The sequence below is a fragment of the Helobdella robusta genome, assembly GCF_000326865.2.
Source record: "Helobdella robusta unplaced genomic scaffold HELROscaffold_10, whole genome shotgun sequence".
NCBI classification, from domain to species: Eukaryota; Metazoa; Annelida; class Clitellata; order Rhynchobdellida; family Glossiphoniidae; genus Helobdella; species Helobdella robusta.
The window spans coordinates 5,063,609-5,083,106 of NW_008703571.1; the positions used below are offsets into that span (position 1 = coordinate 5,063,609).

Below are 19,498 nucleotides of genomic sequence, written 5' to 3' on the forward strand. Positions count from 1 at the left end.
ACAACGGGATGGCCCCTCGACCCTTTAAATTCGCCACTGTGAAAGCCATTCATTGTTCCATGTTTCACATTTTATTAATTTAGATCGCTAAAAAAAAATTTTAAAATGTTTCTACGCTCGATCGATAATTAGCGGTCTCCAACAAAGATGGGTTGGATCTTTTCGAATAAACATTTCAAAGTGCACCACATATTACATTTGGCGTCTTCATGTAACTAATTATTATTTAAACCCTTGTATGCAGCTTGTCAAGAACTGCTGATGCAAGATAAAGTATCGTGCAAGGGATATCTGAGGAGGATGAAAACAATGCAGAAGCTCATGGGACATGTTATCAACATTCCCTGTAAATTACATATTCAGTAACGATGACGTCATTTTAACGAAAACCTCCCTTTTAATGATATCGTTAAAAACTAATAAATATTTTCATACATTATCAAGGGCCAACAAATTATGTAATTGCAATGAAAGGCTGTTTGTATTGCTACACGAACGAAACAGATTCGACGCCGTGCAAGACGTGGTCTTTGTATCCATATTCCGAGTACCATTGACTCCTTCTTATATTGCAGTTTCTTTTTTTTAAGTACACAAAATTAAAATAACATCCGACGGCTTGTAAAAATGATTTTAAAAATTAAAATCAGTGTAAAAGAATGTTCGGACGAAATAGGAGCCAGCATTTTGTGGCCCTTCAAAGTGGTTCATGCGTTCGACGACAGCCACGACATCTACTTCTCAGCAGCGGTGGAATCAGATTTAAAGGTCGAGGCCATCAGCTACCTTATCATAACCTTAGCTCAACCATCCAACCCAACACCAACCATCCAACCCAACACCAACAATCCAACCCAACACCAACCATCCAACTCAACACCAACCATCCAACTCAACATCAACCATCCAACTCAACACCAACCATCCAACCCAACACCAACCATCCAACCCAACACCAACAATCCAACCCAACACCAACCATCCAACCCAACACCAACAATCCAACCCAACACCAACCATCCAACTCAACACCAACCATCCAACTCAACACCAACCATCCAACCCAACACCAACCATCCAACCCATCACCAACAATCCAACCCAACACCAACCATCCAACTCAACACCAACCATCCAACTCAACACCAACCATCCAACTCAACACCAACCATCCAACCCAACACCAACCATCCAACCCAACACCAGCAATCCAACCCAACACCAACCATCCAACTCAACACCAACCATCCAACCCAACACCAACCATCCAACTCAACACCAACCCTCTAACCCAACACCAACCATCCAACCCAACACCAACAATCCAACCCAACACCAACCATCCAACTCAACACCAACCATCCAACCCAACACCAACCATCCAACCCAACACCAACAATCCAACCCAACACCAACCATCCAACCCAACACCAACAATCCAACCCAACACCAACCATCCAACCCAACACCATCCATCCAACTCAACATCAACCATCCAACTCAACATCAACCACCAATTCAACATCAACGATCACTTGGAACTTAAATTGTGAGAAATATTTCGTTGTTTTATTAACAGAAGTGGACAGAAGTCATAAAGAAGGAGATCAACTATGCTAACCACAAAAAGCTCAGCAAGTTAGCGTGCTTGCTACGTTAACGCTTTCTTATATATAACAAAATTTTTAACGCATGCATATGTAGACGAAAATGTTGAATTATTTGCATGATAACAATATATGTTGATAAACTAAAGAATATTGAGTAGATGAGTTATCATCAATTAGTTAGGTAATATAAAATGATGATATGATGGAATAAACTGCAATGAGTATGATTTTAAGAAATAGAAAACGAAAATAAAAAAGTGCAGTTTGGAATCGGATCTATCGGAGATTCGTGTATGGAAATAAAACATTCCTAAGTAAACAAATTCCAAAATGGTGAAATTTGTTTGGTCTTTCAAACTTGCATGGAACGAAAATCTGAAAAAAACAATATAACTTTTTAAAAGTATTGAAAATAGAAATAAATAAGATTAAGTGTAATAAGGAGCATTAAAAATGATGATTAAATTTATTATTACTTTTAATTCTGATTAGCAAACATCGAAATTTTAGCGGCGACACACGCAAACAAGCAAGTGGCGAAACTTCACCGACCAACAAAACGGCGCCAACTTGCACTATCAAGAAACAAGATGGCCACAGACAAGGTAGGCATTGATGACAATAATTTATTTGAAAGATAAATAGTACAACATCAATGACATTTTTGTTATCATGCATAAATTAATGAATGAATTAAATTATTCAATCAATGACTGTAACATGTGTAGCTTTGTCCTTTTAATGATCAATCCCGTATTTTTCCGACGTGTTGAATGACGCTTCCTATACCCATGTGTATGATAGGTGGTGAACCGGTCATTCAGACCACAAGGTCATCAAATCGCTCGACTCCTTATGCTGAACTGACAACTGCAACCCAACTAGAAACATTTTTTAATTTTTACTCAAACTGAAAATTCTGTAAAGTCAGAAATACAAACGACATTGGTTGGTTAATTTATGACTCATTAAATAGCATAACATAACAGGGTATATAATGGTTCAGTAGATTAGAGTCTGTGTGAGAACCACTGCGCGATAAGTGTCCTAATATCCTAACTTTCCGAGCCTGATCTTGAAACTGTTGATTGATTCTGCGGAGACCGTCTCATCACTCAAATCATTTCAGGTGTTTGCCACTCTACTGCTGAAGAATCTTTGCTCGACGGCATTTTCTTTTTTTGGAGAGCTTGTATTTGTGGCTTCGTAATCCTATTCTTTTCTCTAGTTGAAAAAATCTGGTAAACGGTGTTTCTTCTTTCTTGATAATCAATTTGTATGCCTGTATCAAATCTCTGCATCTTCTTGTTTCCAGTGTTGTCAATCCACATTCTATCAATCTATTTTTGTATTCAAGATTTTTAAGTCCTCTGATCATCTTTGTTGCTCTCCGCTGCATTTTCTCCAAAATGTTCTTTTCCTTTTGCAGATCTGGAGAACAGAATTCAAGATGGGGTCGAACTAAGGTTGAAAGAATGATTATAAAATAATATTGAAATATAAAAAATAATTTATTAAGAAATTTGGTAAATGAGAAATTTTCATGTTTTATGGTTTAAAAAATATTTATTATGATATAATTTTAGAAACAAAAGAGAAAGTTCAGCCGCCATCCGGCAAGCCCCATTCATTGTCGAAATCATTGACACCAAAAAGCCAAGAGTGCCCATTTAGAGCTGATACGAGCGCATCTAAAAAAACATTTACAACATTCATACCGAAAAATATAGGTGACAACATTTTCTTATAAAAAAAATGTTTATTGGTGCTGGATATCTGAGTATGGAAATTCATTTATGTTGATCAGTCAATCAATCGGTCGATCAATTGGCCAATCAATCGGCCAATCAATCAACAATCAATCAATCGACCAATCACTCATTCATTCATTAAAATTGTTCTACACCACTTACAAAGTGTTTAATCATCCTTTGATGAGATTTCAATGCGGTTAACTAAACATCATTTAATTAACCAGCAAGCAAAACATTGTTTAAGTTTTACCAACTGAAAACATTTATGTTGGGTAAATTTTTTATTCAGTCATTAAACTGTCAATTGAACTGTCATTTCAGATCAACTATCAGACAAAAAGGTCACCAATGAGGTGAGCAGTATTAAATTTTTTTATATATAAAATAATCGATAATCATTAAAAACATTTCTAGAGACAACTGCTGTACGAACCAGTTTCTTTTCTCACGGTGAGATTTTTCGCTTAATGATTTTTTAAATTGTCTCTCATTTGTGTGGAGCATAAATTAAGCGCAGGGCCGGATTTTAGAAAAAGCAGAGCTACTGCCTCTGGATCTCGAACAAAAAAAGGATCCCAACTTTAGAGATGAAAAAATTATCTATGTCGAGTTTGGAACTTTTATGTTTTTTTTGCAATTTTACTTACAATATATGCACTTATTATAATGCATATGGTTCCATTTTTCAAGGCGGTAATATAGTTCTGCATTTGACAGAAACAAATTATTTTTCGTTGAAATAATTCTATGTGTTGACTGGCAATGAGTTTGTCAGTCAACACATAGCCTTTTTTTAAATAAATAATAAAATAAAAATTTGCCTTTTATATTCTAAAAATATTGCTCAAAGCTATGTTTGCGGTAAATACCGCAGTGTATATTTTTTTTCTTTGTCGGTAATAAATACTGCTGCGTATATTCGTGAAAATGTACTAGGTCCGCAGTAAATAAATACCGCGACCTATTTTTTTACTAAGTCGATGGTAATTACCACTGTGTGTGGTATAAATCGCTTGGTCCGCGTTGAACGTCGTGGTTCCTCTGTGCACAGTCATAGTTTAAGTCTGAGAAGAAAGGGAAAGTTTAATTTTTTTTACAGCATTTACAAATTTGAAAATATATTTTTTTATAAAGTTTTTTCAGGTTTTATTCATTTGTATAAGATTACAAATAAATTCGATGTACATGCGTCGAGAACTGCAAGTGGATGAGGTATGTCTACTAAAAGACATAAATATGGTTCGTTACAAGTTCATTTAATTGTTTGTGAGGTTTGTTCAACGGACCAACATTTTGTCGTCGATGTAAATGATAAATTTTGAGTGTTCGATATACATCGGCGATATATCATTCATAAAAATATCCATGTTACCATAGATATATGATAAACGATATGCCAATGTTTTGCAATTTTTGATATATCGTTTACATACTATTCCAAAGATGTGATCAATTTACCATATACTAACATTTATTGCATCTTGAGCAATTTTTTAACATTTTAACGAATTTGTCCAAAAAAAATTAGCGGCCTCAGTTGAACTCAGTTTTTGCCCTAAGAACCCGCGTTTTTATAGCATTTTATGTTTATTTATTTTAGTTCATTCATGTAAATTGGTAATTGATCAACATTATGAAAAGGATGCACAAAAAGTGCAGATTTTAACTAACGAGTGTACCCTCCTATGTGTGTGACAAATCTGAGAATATATAGAAAATTGACGACCAAGAAAGAACGTGTAAGCAAAAAAGCACAATTTTCGCCACACTACCATGAGTTTTGGAAATTTTGGAAGTTTCTTGGCCTCCTTCAAAATTTAAACATTTGCAAACTTTTGGCCCCGTCAAAGTCATCTAGATCCGCCACCTCTCCAAGGCTATTATACTTTTACATTCGGTCCTGGATATTTTAAGTTGTCAGATAATATAAAATTTGGCTGAGCTGCATGAAATCTGTAGCTTGTAAATTGAAAATAGGATGATCCAGATGATGTAAGCAAGAGAACAAACGTCCTGGCTTCATCATTTTGGACCGGTGATGCAGATGAAGGAAAAACGTAAGTAAAAAAATTATTACAAATTAAATATTTTAAACAAAGCTTTTTACAAACATACACAGGATCCTAAGCACTAAGCCTATTGGAGCATTCATGATAAGGAAATCGAACACATCCGACACAACTTGTAGAAAAGTTTGTCATATTTAACTTTTATTCAAATCAGGTTAGTCACATGACTAAGAAAGAAAAAGTGCATTAACTTCTCAAAAAGCATATAATGCTATATTATAAAAACTGTAGTTTGCAGAAAATTAATAATTTAACGGAGCAGCTACCCAGTAAAAAGTCGCTACCCCTTTTTATAAAATTTTTTTCTACTTTCATACTTCGGAACGAACAGAAAACGAAATATATGAATAACCTTAAGTTTTAAATTATTATAAAAAACTTAAGAATTAAATTCCGATTATTGTTAAGAGCAAATTAGGTATGCTAATATTTAAAAACAGTTTCCATTTAGCATTTGTATAGATATAAAACAGTTTGAAAAGAGTTTTCAAGTTTAATTATGATCATATAAATAACAAATTTTTAGTAACAATAAAAATTTTGTATTTTTTAATATAAATTAATACAGATCAATTAATGACGCAAATATATTAATATCTTCTTTTAAAAATTAAAATCGACATCTAAAATTTTCAATTTTACACGCTTAAAGTTTAGCGTAGCTTAGATGGTGTTATACATTGGATATTCTCTCTTCTTGCCATGTACAATGAACGTCACCCTCTGCTAATTATCCCAATATTTCATTGTATATCTCCAAGCAACTTACTCAAATTTTATTTTTAAAATAAGTACAGGTTTTTTGAAAAAAATTATGAAAATTTAGTGAGTCATTACAGACCAATTTATTTACTATAGTCACTTATATTCAAATTTTTCGCAAAGCCATCCCTTGTTCCATGTTAATTTTACAAGTTATAAATTACCAATGCATATCCAATGTAATTTCTGCTTCGGTCACATAAACTAGAGTCACGTGAGTTCATCCATGCCACAGTATTGAACATTAGGGTAGATCACATAAAAAAATTTTTTTTAGATAACGTAAATAGCGATGAAATGTTGCTCTTGCATCTGTAAATGAATCTGGTAAAAAAAAACAATTAATTTAAAATTCGACTATACCTGTCGCCTGGGGTCTGAAAATGTGCGCTATAATCTAGGTCTATAATTGCCGGTACTTTACAAAAAAGTGTCAAACCAATTTATTTTTCAAATACAACCTGTTTTCACAATTGAATTATTTATTCTCTGTCAACTTAAACCATGGTCCACACCCGACCATCTTCTATTTTTCTAAAATTTCAACAGAAAGAGAAAGTTCTTCAACGTATTTCATTGAAAAATATTTTTTTTCATAAAAATATATCAATTATTTTTCAAGTTATGAAGATTTTTTTCAAAATTTGTGCCAATGTAGAACGTTATATCTCTTGAACTAGCCAACATATCTTGATGAAATTTTTTTGTGCATATCAATGAAACAATATTATAAAAAAACAATATTATGAAAAAACAAATAAAAATTATTTTAGTTTAAGAGATATAGCGTTCAACAGTGCCACAAATTTTGAGAAAAAAAATCGCTCAAAAATTTGAGAGTGCTGTCACAAAAACCTTCATAACTTGTAAAATAATTGAAATATTTTTTATAAAAAAAATATTATTTTGTCGATAAAATACATTGAGGAACTTACTCTTACTGTTGAATTTAAAAATAATCGAAGATGGTCGAGCGTGAACTTTTTTTTAAGAATCGTTCAAGTTGACAGAGAAGATATTTTAAAATTACGTTTCTTTTTATAATATTAATCAAATCAAAAAAATGTAAAAAAATCTTAAATGACAGCAATTATTTAATCGATATCGAATATTCTGTTAAATCCAAAATCCATGTCAAATATTTAAAATTGTAAAAATATACACCAAATAACACTTTAAATTTGAAGTACACATTATTTCGATACCCACTCTTTCTTAGGAAAAAAACTCTTGCGTTGCTTTTCTAGAAAGAAGAATGGCCCTAATGTAATCATCTTGTCTCATCTCACCATGTGTCGTTCAAATTCTGAGTACAACAAGAAAGATCATCAAATGTCCACCTTAGGAAGTTTTACTGCTCATACAGTTTCATCGTCCAAGATAATGTTACAGACGTGAAGTCGAGATAAGAACTAATAGTTAGAAATTGCATGAACCGCTTGTAAATTAATTAAAAGGGAAGAAGAAGACGGAACACAGTTGACGTAGAAGTCGTAAATGTGATTTACGTAGTTATTTGGATTAATTTATTGTTTCTATTACTGCTGGTATTAAATAAACGTTCAACTTAATTTGCGTTTGAAAGTAGTTGTGAAGATATAGCGAGTAATGAAGCTATAACATCGGTGTGAGTAGTAACGAGGTCGAAGGGGTTACAACATTGGTGCTAGAAGTGGGATCTTCAGGAGATTACAAGCTGGTGACGGAAGTAAGATTTTGATAGCTGGAAACTCACTGTAGTAAAGAATAACAGGGCTAGAGAACTCGAAGTAATTAATCTGACAAGAGAAGGTCAATTATTGACGATTAGTTTTATCCCGTGATTTTCCTGTTGATTAGTTATTGTTCTGTATCCTAACAATTTCATCGATCGAATAAACGAGTGATTGATCACAGCAATACACACAAGTGATTGCCAGCACTGTTTTCTTTCTGTTAAAGTTCATCTGAAATATGTCTGTCCAGGAGTCAAGAATCAACGTAGAGAGAAATAACCATACCCTACAAGTTCAAGGGGTCGGCTATAACAATATATTTCATCATTGACCGTTGAGTTTTATTAAGTTCCTGAAAATTTACAAGACTGGAATAGTCGTCAGCCTCAAAATTCAATATAGGAATTTTGAATATTATTAATTTTATTTTTAAACTCAAATTAATGCACAGTCTTTTTTATTTTATTTTTCTGGCTACAAGTTTTCAAATGTATGATCGTTCATGAAGCAATATCAAGCAATATGATTATCAGAATATTTTTCTGGATGTCCGAAATAGCATCGATCCGCAACAACTAAATTTTAGTAAGAAAACTTTCCTTCCAAATAGAACTAGAACTGTGACTGCAATTTTATTAAAAACCAAAAAAGAGCATAAACACGGAAGACATAATAAGTCAGTTCAATAAGGTTTGCTGATGGTGAGTCACTTGACACGTATACTAACGTAGGTTTCTATTTGCATTCGTCAACCATCGAAAATGTACCAAGGAACCAGGTTCTATTCTAGCTGAGTATCTCTCTATTTCTCCTGCTTTAATCGTTTTACTTCGTGAATAAAAATATTTTTTATCCTTGCTAATATCATTATCATCAATGTTTTTAAAACTGTTTGGTAAGTTATTTCATCTGGCTCCAAGTTTTACAACGCTTAAATTATGACAGGTTAATAGTGCTTTGCCTATATTTCCGGAGAATGAGGCATTTGGGCCCAACGTTGTTCCATCTGCACCAATTGCTGTTACATTGCATAAAAAAGGTGCCTCATCCAATAACATAACTCTCATTGTTTGTTTTCGTCTTTTTAGTATATTTTTGTATATGACTGCTGTTCTGATTTGTTTGTTAATGACTCCATAATCAACGGGAGCAGCGTACCAATTGCTGCCCCTGCTCTATCAGAGGCACCACATCTATCGCACCCTTTTAATTATTTAAAAAGTATTTAAAAAATAATACTTTTAATTTTAGAAAAAATTCTAATATCATGTATATTAAGCGTAATATTAACATTGCCGAAATTGGTACAAATAACAATTAACATTACCTAATTCTGGCGGCAGGTGAAGATGAATGTGGTTTTCATCAAATTGATTTTTCTCTTACTAATATTAATCAGAAGCAACTTTATATCCCCATTCTTTTGAAAAACAAATTTAATTTAAACAAGCTAATAAACCGGTGTTTCTTTTCTGCTTTCAGATAAGGTGTAAACTCAGCTTTACTTAATTACCTATCAACGTAGAAATAAATAAAAACAATAATGTTTTATATCCACTAATTATGCCACTAAAAAAGAGTTTAACGGCAATATAAAAGTTTTGATGCAAACTTTAACGTGCTCGCGTTAGTTGCACTTTAATTAAATTGTAAATCTTCAAAGACTACAGAAGATTCAATAATTTTAATTTGGTGACAAGCCACGTAGCTTGCGGCAAGTGTTTGAGTCTCAATGAAAATTGTATTGAATAAAGAAAAGAACAAAATAGCGTAAAAATGAATGTTTTTATTTTTATCAAGACGCTACTGGTCAGGGTCAATGCGCCATCTCCTTGCACGAAATATAAAATATTTGAAACGGAGGTAAAAAACATAGCTTCAGCATATACTTTTTGCTTATTTTCATTTTTCAACGTGATTTATATTTTCAGTAACATCATTTGTAACTATAGAACTATAAAATGTTTAAGGCTCATATCTTCATTCAAGTTATGTTGGTAACCCAATCATTTTTAAATTAATTTTTAACTTTGCTTTGAGCTCTTGCGTATGTGTGTGTATTATATATTTTTACTCATCGTGTGATTTTTGTTTTAAAAATAATTCACGAACTCTGTCGACCACACAAAATAAATTTGTTACTACTGACAACTAATACTCGTTTTACTAATATAGTTAAGCTTGTTTAATTACTAACAACATACCTCTCATGAATTATTTGAGAACTATAATTAACTATATTTAATTTTTTATTTTGATGAGCAACCAAAAATTTTTGTCCTATTCGTTTTATGACTGCCACTAATCATTTGAATTTAACTATATTGATTATAATTATATTATCTATGACATCTAGATTCTTGGTGTTCTTAATGTGTAGTCCATCCTATCAATGCATCTCTTTACATCTTTCCATAACGTGCTGGTTCATTCCACAGTTGTATCAATGATTTTTGTTTGTCACTATTTTTATATACATTTAACAATTTTGTTCAAACATTTTTTTCACTATATCCTGACTTCTGCGAACTATCAACATGATGACGTTGGCACCTTTGGCGTTGGTAGATGACGATATTGGTTTACGTTGCTTAACATTTTTATATATTCCTTTATTTTGACGTCACGCTTTGTAGAAATTTTCAACTTTTTGTGGTCTGTTGAAGTCCGTCGCTCAGTTTTTTCAGTTAACTATCGCTAACCATTAAAATTTATTAAACCATTTCATGTCTGTTCTTCGTTTACGCACTGCTCCGAAATTATGGATGCTGCTTAATTTAAATGGAAATGTATGATGCGCAGTTTTTTTTATGTTCTAACCTGGCTTAAAAATTATTACCACAGTCTGGACTAATCTTTATGGACTCGAAAGAAGAAAAGTTTGAAAGTCTGATATCCATGCTGAAATATTACACAGAGAACAATTTACCTGGAAGAGATGAAAAACTTTTTAAACCTTACTCCGAGATAGACTAGAGATCAACAGATCATTTCATGTAATAATTCACGTTAAAATACAAGTCTGTAGCTAGTTAGTGAGAAAAAACAAAGAGACCAGGATAATGAAATTGCAAACAAAAGCGATCAACAACCCTTTGCCCGAATCTCGCCATCACATCAAATTAAATCCCCTAATTGCATTGACGATCGATTTACATTTTGATTCAAATAATATTTTCATTAGAATGTAGGATAGTTAAACACCCTCAAATTCTCAAACAATTTAAAAAAGATGAGTTAAATTTTTATATTCCATTAAATCGTAAATGATGATGTCAATAAAATGAATTATTCCTTTTCGCCAAAAATTACCAAGAGCAAATGAAATCACATTTTCGACTATGGATATAAAAGTTTAATGCTTAAACAAAAAGTTTATAAAATTGTTGTTTCATTTGTAAGTCTTAATTGCTGGTTTTAACCATTAGTGTCTTAAACCGAAATATCCCAAATTACATAACCTCCACGGTTTCCATGGTTTTTAGACATAAACTGATAAAATTATAATTCTATTTCACTGAGAAGTCTTCTTCAAAGTGAATTTTTCACTTTGTGCTCAGCACTAAACACGTTCGTGTTCTACTTACAATTTGATTTGATAAATTGTACAAACCTAATAAAAGCACTGAAACGCAAAACAGGTAAGTTGTTTTTAATTGTATATTTAAGTCGTGTTTAAATAAAATATCAGCCTATTTATGCTTAGAATTACCGTCACCTTCTGATTTGTCAGCAATATTTTTAACTTTTAGAGCGGTTTTTTGTAGTTCATCAATATTTTTCTGCATTTTCGGTAGTTCAGCTCCTTCTTCTTTTCGGAGATTTTCAATTTGTTTCATCAGCTCATCCAGCTTAGCCAGATCTTTCATCGATACCTCTCCCGAACCTCTCTTTGCAGCCTGAAGCTGTTGGAAAATTTTTTACTTTGTAACTAATTTTCATCTTATGACCAATTAAATCCAATCTCTTGAAAAAACAATTTATTTTGAATTAGTTACCTTTAATTGAAGCATATAATACTGTAATTTTATATGGAAAGTTGATAATTAATTTTTGTTCTTGCTTTGCAAACTATAAATTTATTTATACAAAGTGGCGATGAGAGTTTATTACAATTAGCAACAAATTTTAAAAAATCATAAAAAAAACTATTTAAATGATACATGCTTCTCGAGTAAAACATGACACTACTAATTCTTCTAAAAGAAATAACCTGAGATTTATCAGGTTTCCACGCAATAAAATTGATGATCTGGAACTGAGCAGGTATGCACTTAACTTCTGATTCATTTTCAACTTTCGTGAAACCATACTTCTCTGTCAAAGCGTATATCTCATTAGATTGAAATTTTAATCGTACAGCTTACGTAGCGAAATAAAAGTTCAACCTTGATATATAGCTGATGCTGCTAATATGGTGTCAACATTCAAATTAAGACTTCTCGACCATGAACAATTATTTTCTGCCATGCCTGGTTTAAAAGTATAGTTTTTCAACTTTATCTTTGTGGCATTTTAACAAATAAAAAAAGCTAAAAACAACAAAATTAGAACATTAAGTGGACAGACCTTTTAAGTCCCACATGAGATCAACCATTGAGGGGTACGTGACTGTCATGTCATCAACATCCTGCAATTTATCATCACCATCATCATCAGATCTACACCATCTTGTTATATATCCAAATTGTTATACTTCAAAATGTAGTTGAATATTTTATTTTTATTTTGAACACAAATTTAAACCAGAAATACAAAAATCATTCTGCAGCATAAATCTTGAAAGAGCTGAGCACATTCTATCCTCTTATTGCAAATTGTTCTGAAGTTTAAGAGGTGCTAGGCTAGCATAGCACCAGATTAAAACATGAACAACAATATTCTTAGTGTGAGAGCAAATAAAAATTTAATAAAGGTATTTTCCTTACAATGGTAAGCATATTAAATCCAGCTCTTTGCAGCAGACTTCCAAGATCTTGTGCCGAAGTATATGGAGATATGTGAGGAGAAAATCCCTGGTGAATAAATAAATTTATCCACTATTCAAAATTAATTTTAAATCGAGTAAAATCATCAGGCATTATTTAAATGCTCATTTCTGCTTCAAAGACATCTGCAAAAATAAAAAAAATATTTTGAAAAGTGAATCAACTTGAAGACTAAAGAATCAACATAGCAATGAATAGATTGACCTAATGAATAATTGAAAATGGGAACAAAAAACAAAACTGGTGAAAAATTTAAAGTTTTAGAAAAAAGGAAACTACTATTTTCGAAATGGTTTATAAAATTCTCCAATCCCAAACAACATATAGCCATCATAAATATGATTAACCCATGCAAGCCTCATCATAAATCTTTGCTACGATCACTTCCGTATACATACCTGTTGCCATATTTAACTTCAGTCAACTCTTCAACTAATCACTTTTCAAAGTCGTTGTTTAAAAAATGCATTTTCTTACTCTATAGTTATTTAAACAACATCTTTACTACAATAATTTAGCCATGACAACACTGAAGCATGAACGTTTACAAACCCCCTTCCTTTCCAGTTCTGCCAAGTACAAAGAAACTCTCAACTCATGCAGAGTGTCGCCGCCAAACATGCTGCCCATGAAGCAGCCGTCATTCACGAGAATTCTGTGCACCTAAGCAAGCAATGTCATTAATGGCAATCATTTTCAACTTTGGCGATTTTGGAAATATGCATTTTTAAAAACATAAAAAGAAAATATAAAACACTTGTTTAAATGTTCCTGGCAAATCATTGATCCAGTGCAAACTGAAATAAACATGAATTTTCAATTTAATCAATCGAGTAAATTTTTAACCGAGTTTAAGAAAGAATTATTTTGAAACGCAAATCCTATGAAAAATAAACAGTGAACTAAAAAAAAAGTGGAACGAGCAGAATCCAGATGACCTGCCTGAGACTAGAGAGCACAATATCAAATGTACAATCCCGGTATGGCAGATATTCTTCATCGACCACAACTGAACATGTGGGAACGTCATCCGACTTCAAACTGACATCCTTCAATCAAGTTTCAATATCAAATTTGTAAATTATTTCAATTATCATTTTTAATTCAAAATATCAATATCACATATTATGATGAAATATTAAAATGAAATAATTTATCAATTCAAAAAAGGTAGTTTTTGGCTTCGGCTTCTAATGGAGCTCTAGGGGTCCCCCAGATTGGGGCAACAACAACAACAACAACAACAACAACAACAACAAGGTAGTTTTAAAAGTTACCAAGAAATGAGATGACAGGTCACATTGCTGTAACATGCCAATTGTTTCTCTAACTACATTCCTGCCAACATAACCCTTCCCACAGCCTAGGTCAAGAGCTGCTGTGAAATTCCTACAAGTGAATTTCTTATAAAAATGAATAACAAGTCAACAAAACCTAAATGAAAACTTTATCTTGCACACCTTTTGATGTCATATATTCTGTCAGCCACCCTCCAACCCACCTGAATTGTTGACGTTATTATTTAAAATAAAGTTCTAACCAGAAATACTTTAACTTACGAATTTAAATATAACAAAAACAAAAAAATATTTTTTGAGATATGAGTCATGTGTATGTGAAAAAATTATCAAAAAGTTGATCTAATTATCATTGTTATTATTTATTCAACATATTTTTATAACAATATATTAATTCAAATCGAAAATTTTGACTTGAAATACTTGATTAAAATGAAACACCATTATAATTAATTACCAAAATGCCAATAAATGCTCATTATTTTGATCAACTGCTTTAAACTACAAACCTACTCCTGATACCACCATTAAATTTGAGTATTCAGTTTTAAGTATGAGTCCATCTAAGATACCTAACCAACATGTATAAATTCATCTGAGAGTCATGCAACAAAATGTTGTGATGCAAATGCACACATATACAACTATAATTAAAAATAATTATAACATTGATAACAGTTAACATGTTTACTGACTGTTATCATCAATATAGTCATCATAGTTGTTATTCAAATAGAGACATGTTTCAGGCTTTGCCCTCCACGTTACCACAGTCCTCCTTCCTCTCTTTGATAGTGACCAGGCTGGCTTAATGTGTCTTGCACCAATCACATCCCAACCACTTAACATTTAATCTCCAGTTTTATCTTTCATCCTCATTAATTTGTTGCTCCATTTAATTCTTGAGTCACACAACACAATTTTTAAGCATTTACGTTTTGCTCTTCAGTTTCTATAATAAATCTTTCCCAAAAGTAGTAAAACGTTTAGGTTTAGACAAAACAGCTCATTGCTGGGCCTTGACTTGAATTTTATTGTAAAAACTAATTAGGCACACTTAATAAATATCCATTTAATAAACACTTATTATTTTCACAGCCGATCTTGTTTTCTCATTCATATCGTTATTCATATCGTTTTTCATATCGATTAGCTAACTCACTTCCATTTTTAACTTTGGTTACTTTGACATCTTACCTCTTAACTATAAAATAATATTGACAATAAAAATAAAATAATTTTTAATAAGTATAAGATAAGAATAAGATATTAGTACACTTATTATTTAATTTAACAAACTGCAAAATGTCAATCATACTTCTTCTTTTAAATAATCAAACACTGTGTGATCAGCATTCAACATAGATCGCTGCTTCTGAACAGTTTTAGCTTTTCTATCAAACACGTTCATGACACCACCCCGATCTGAACTAAACCTCCTCGCTGCGACCATATAAAAATTGCCTAAAAAACGATCAGTTGCTAATTTTTTAATCATGCACCCACACCACCTTGGTGACATTTTTTATAATTATTAAAAATTAAAGTAGACGGTTGCAAATCTTAGTAAAAATACTTGAATGACTAAGCAGAAAAATTAACTGATGTTAATTTGTATGAATTACAAAACACTCAATCGATATTTCGCTAAGTTGATAACTGAGAAATGCTTCAAATTGTTGAACACACATTTAATTAGCACAACATATTTTTTTATGTAAACAAAACTTGTCCTAATTATATATATATGCATGTATATATATATATATATATATATATATATATATATATATATATATATATATATATATATATATATATGTTGGTGATAGACCATAATTTTTACAATATTCTATAACATTTACATCCGTTAGAATTTATATAATATTGTAAAATATATAATCAGAAATCAGGTGTCATTGCCTTTGAAAAAGGCAAATTTACTTACTTTGGAGGTGATCCACACGAACGAATGTACTTTTGAAAAAAGATATGTCTATCTAAACATTTAGATGGTTTTTGAGCCCTGTCCGATAGAGTTTTGTTGATCAAAATACACGCCAAACCTTTCAACCTAGCTGTTATTCAAGTTATTTCATCTGAAAGCAGCAAAATAGATCTCGATGTTTTTTACTGTAATCTTGATGATGTTATAACAACATGTAAATATCAAGAAGTTGTTATTATGATGGGTGACCTGACTGCCAAAGTTAGTTTAGAAAAAATGCATGACGTGGTTGTTCTTCACGAGATAGATGAAAAAAAATGAAAAAGGAGAAAATTGGATTGAACGGTGTGGGTATGTCGCAAATGATCAATTTTTTATCAATACCTTGTTTGACAATCACCCAAGGCAAAAATATACTTAGAAGAGTCTAGGAGACAAGGTAAGAAATATGATTGATTACATTACTCTAAAAATATAATTTTGAAATGATGTTTTACAATGCAAAAGTAACCCTTGAGCAATGAGCTGATTGTGGCAGTGATCATGACCCAGTTGTTTGTAAAAATTGAACAATTTCCAGAAAATTCTAGTAAGGAAAATTGAAAAGACAAATTTTAAATTGATTAATGCCAACAATTCGGTAGAGTTCAAACAATACTGTATATAAATGCGCATAAAATCTCTAGTTCAAACATGACCTTTTAATATAAAAACTTTGCAGCTTTTTCATTTATTACAGTTTTCCAAGCTTGTATGCTAGGCACTTGCCTTTACTGCGGCGGTACCCAGACCCCTTGTGCAAGACATGAAACAAAACTAAACGTGCTTGCGCCGCATATTACGTATCAATTGGTAGAATAGAATTTCAAATACTGAATAGCTTGCATACAGTGCTCACAAAGAAACGCCTTAGATGGACCGGCCAAGTTAGGAGAATGAACCTGGACGGTATTCGCACGAGCCTCTTGTACGGTAGTTGAGGGACATATAGAAACAAGAACATAAAGAAAGACTGTCAGTAAAGCAATTATTGATAAAAATCACAGCATGTTCGGCGTTAAATAACTTTCAAAATTAACTTCGATTTTTCTAACGGTTGATCGTAAATCATTTTCAAGTTAGTTTCTTTAGTTTAAAACCAAAATTTTTGTTTATTTATTACACGAAAACTTGTAATTGTTCATGGAAACTAAAAAACGAGGCCATACAATATAGTGCACTGAAAATGTGCGCGGGTGCGTGCTAGGGTATTCTTCTTGCTGCAACTGCCTCTGTTGTAAATACTACCACCCCGTTATAGCTAGCACAGTACGTCATTCTATTGGTGGTGCCTTAGTATTTACCACTTCTTTCTTTAGGTGAACATTTCGTTCACTATAAAGCATCTAGGTAACACATATTCTAACATTCTAATGCTTTTATCATCACCGTAAAACATGACATTATGCTGTGCTAGTGATTGCGATCACACACGCCCAAGGTGAAATTTGCTTGGCTATTTTCGCGCCAATGGTATTTTCATGACTGTATCATGATTGTTTCACGATTAATCACTAATGCAAATTGGCATCAACTTTTGTTTCCTTTTGCTCTCGTCAGCTGCCATTTTCTAATGCACCTAATAAGATGTAATCATACCATCCTTGTCGACGCAAACAGCTCCTTGCTGCCAATGAAATGGCATATTTACTTTTTCCAAACCATAAAATTTTGTCAACCAACTCATGCAATATTTGCAGTGCCGTAACAAGGAAAATATTAGCCGAACAGAAAAACGAAACGGCGGATTGATTTAATAAATTTTGAAAAGTTAATAAAAACAATGCAAAATATATATTTTCAACTTTAAACCAACAAATTTTTATACAATTTTTGGTTTTGCAATTTATTATTCAAAACAGTCTCCAAATATTCTTAATCTCCTGCAGCAATAGTAATGGACTTTCCTTTAGGATCATCATAGCGGTCCATTGTGTTGATGGACATCAGCATGGTTACCCCAAACAGCAAAATAGTGATGAGTATGGCCGCAGAAATTAGGAACATCCAAATTCCAATAGTGAAAAATCCAACACAGTCATTGTAGAACCCGAATTTATCTCCATTTTTCATGAAAACTTCAAACTTGAAAATAAAATTAAAAAATAGGTTATGATGATAAAGTTAATTTGATGAAAAAACACCGACCTGAAGTCCAACAAATGTCAAAGCTGGTACACCCTTAGTTGTAAAATTAGGTGAGGAAGAAGGATAGAGAGGTTCTTGCTCATAACAACTGTATGAATATCCAAGTGGAGTGGGATCCAATAACTTATCCCCTACACTGGCTGTAATTACTTCATCCTGTTTCATTTCATTTATCAAGAATTTATCAAGATGATTTATATCAAAATACTTTAGCTTCCACAAACAATTATTCATTAAACTCATCAAAATTTATAATTTTAACATTTTGATAGTTTATGAATAAATATTTATTAATTTTTTAAAGATTTTATACATTTTAATTATTTTTCAATTGATTTATTTCAGGGGGATGCCTGTCAAAAAATTCTTTAAACAATTTAATTTTATCACGAATTTTCTTTAAAACACTGTAAACAATACAAGAACAAGTGTTGATACAAACCAGTGTAGAGTTGGAATAAGAAAGAACAGCTTTCGAAACAAACCAATACCCAGAGTTCACAGCACCTGATGTCTCAAAATATAATCTGAAAAACATTAAAAGATTTCATTGAACCTAAAACCTAAAACACGCATCATGTGAAACAAATCTTAAGTTGGAGGTTTCTGCTGGAGTAGGATTTTGTTGAAAAATCCGAATTAGGATGCACTTTAATTACAAAAACAATTTTTCAAACTTGTGTTTTTTTAGGTATATGTGTGTAGCGACGTGCAATCATATTTTGCACTGATGATAAATGCTAACAAACGAGTTGCACAATCGTTTTTATTTTAAAAGAAATGGGTGTGCACGTACGTGCAGTAGTGTTAACTTTATTAAAAATATTCATTTATACATAAAATCTTTTAAAATGAATGCTGTAAATACTTTTTTAATATAATTTATTTTATTACATTATATTTATTATTGAATTTAAATAAAAAAATAACGGTTTTATAATTTTCACTTGAAAATTGTGTTCTAATTTTCAAACAGCTTTAAAATAGCGTGAAGCATTTTTTGAAATTTTTATAATACATTCATTTGGGTTGACCTTGTATTGAATGTGCACACATTTTTATAAAATTACTTTAAAAAAAAACCTACATTTCAAAATGAACAAGCTGCAATTTCATAAATAATTATGTTTTGAATCAATTTCTTAAGTTTGTGGTAACGTTTCATAC

At 31.8% G+C, this 19,498-nt stretch overlaps 3 protein-coding genes across 3 annotated transcripts; 1 reads left to right on the top strand and 2 right to left on the bottom strand.

The window, feature by feature from the left end:
- Positions 1-627: 627 nt before the first annotated feature.
- HELRODRAFT_167021 (hypothetical protein) lies at positions 628-10,886 on the top strand (the record flags this gene model as incomplete). Its single annotated transcript, XM_009012166.1, has 13 exons — positions 628-768; positions 1,580-1,638; positions 2,103-2,215; positions 3,197-3,340; positions 3,686-3,717; positions 3,779-3,814; positions 4,508-4,576; positions 5,342-5,421; positions 5,484-5,556; positions 8,562-8,600; positions 8,856-8,978; positions 9,711-9,773; positions 10,755-10,886. The coding sequence occupies 13 exons, from the start codon at positions 628-630 to the stop codon at positions 10,884-10,886; spliced, it is 1,104 nt and encodes a 367-aa protein (XP_009010414.1).
- A 670-nt stretch (positions 10,887-11,556) lies between these two features.
- HELRODRAFT_96859 (hypothetical protein) lies at positions 11,557-15,610 on the bottom strand (the record flags this gene model as incomplete). Its single annotated transcript, XM_009012167.1, has 11 exons — positions 11,557-11,815; positions 12,124-12,227; positions 12,299-12,382; positions 12,480-12,540; positions 12,839-12,925; positions 13,451-13,561; positions 13,656-13,695; positions 13,802-13,947; positions 14,176-14,287; positions 14,359-14,399; positions 15,515-15,610. The coding sequence occupies 11 exons, from the start codon at positions 15,605-15,607 to the stop codon at positions 11,603-11,605; spliced, it is 1,092 nt and encodes a 363-aa protein (XP_009010415.1). The 3' UTR covers positions 11,557-11,602.
- Positions 15,611-18,058: 2,448 nt separating this feature from the next.
- On the bottom strand, positions 18,059-18,256 carry HELRODRAFT_71445 (hypothetical protein; the record flags this gene model as incomplete). The annotated part of the gene is made up of 1 exon (XM_009012168.1): positions 18,059-18,256. One exon carries the CDS (start codon positions 18,254-18,256, stop codon positions 18,059-18,061), a length of 198 nt encoding a protein of 65 aa, XP_009010416.1.
- Between the last annotated feature and the right edge of the window lie 1,242 nt (positions 18,257-19,498).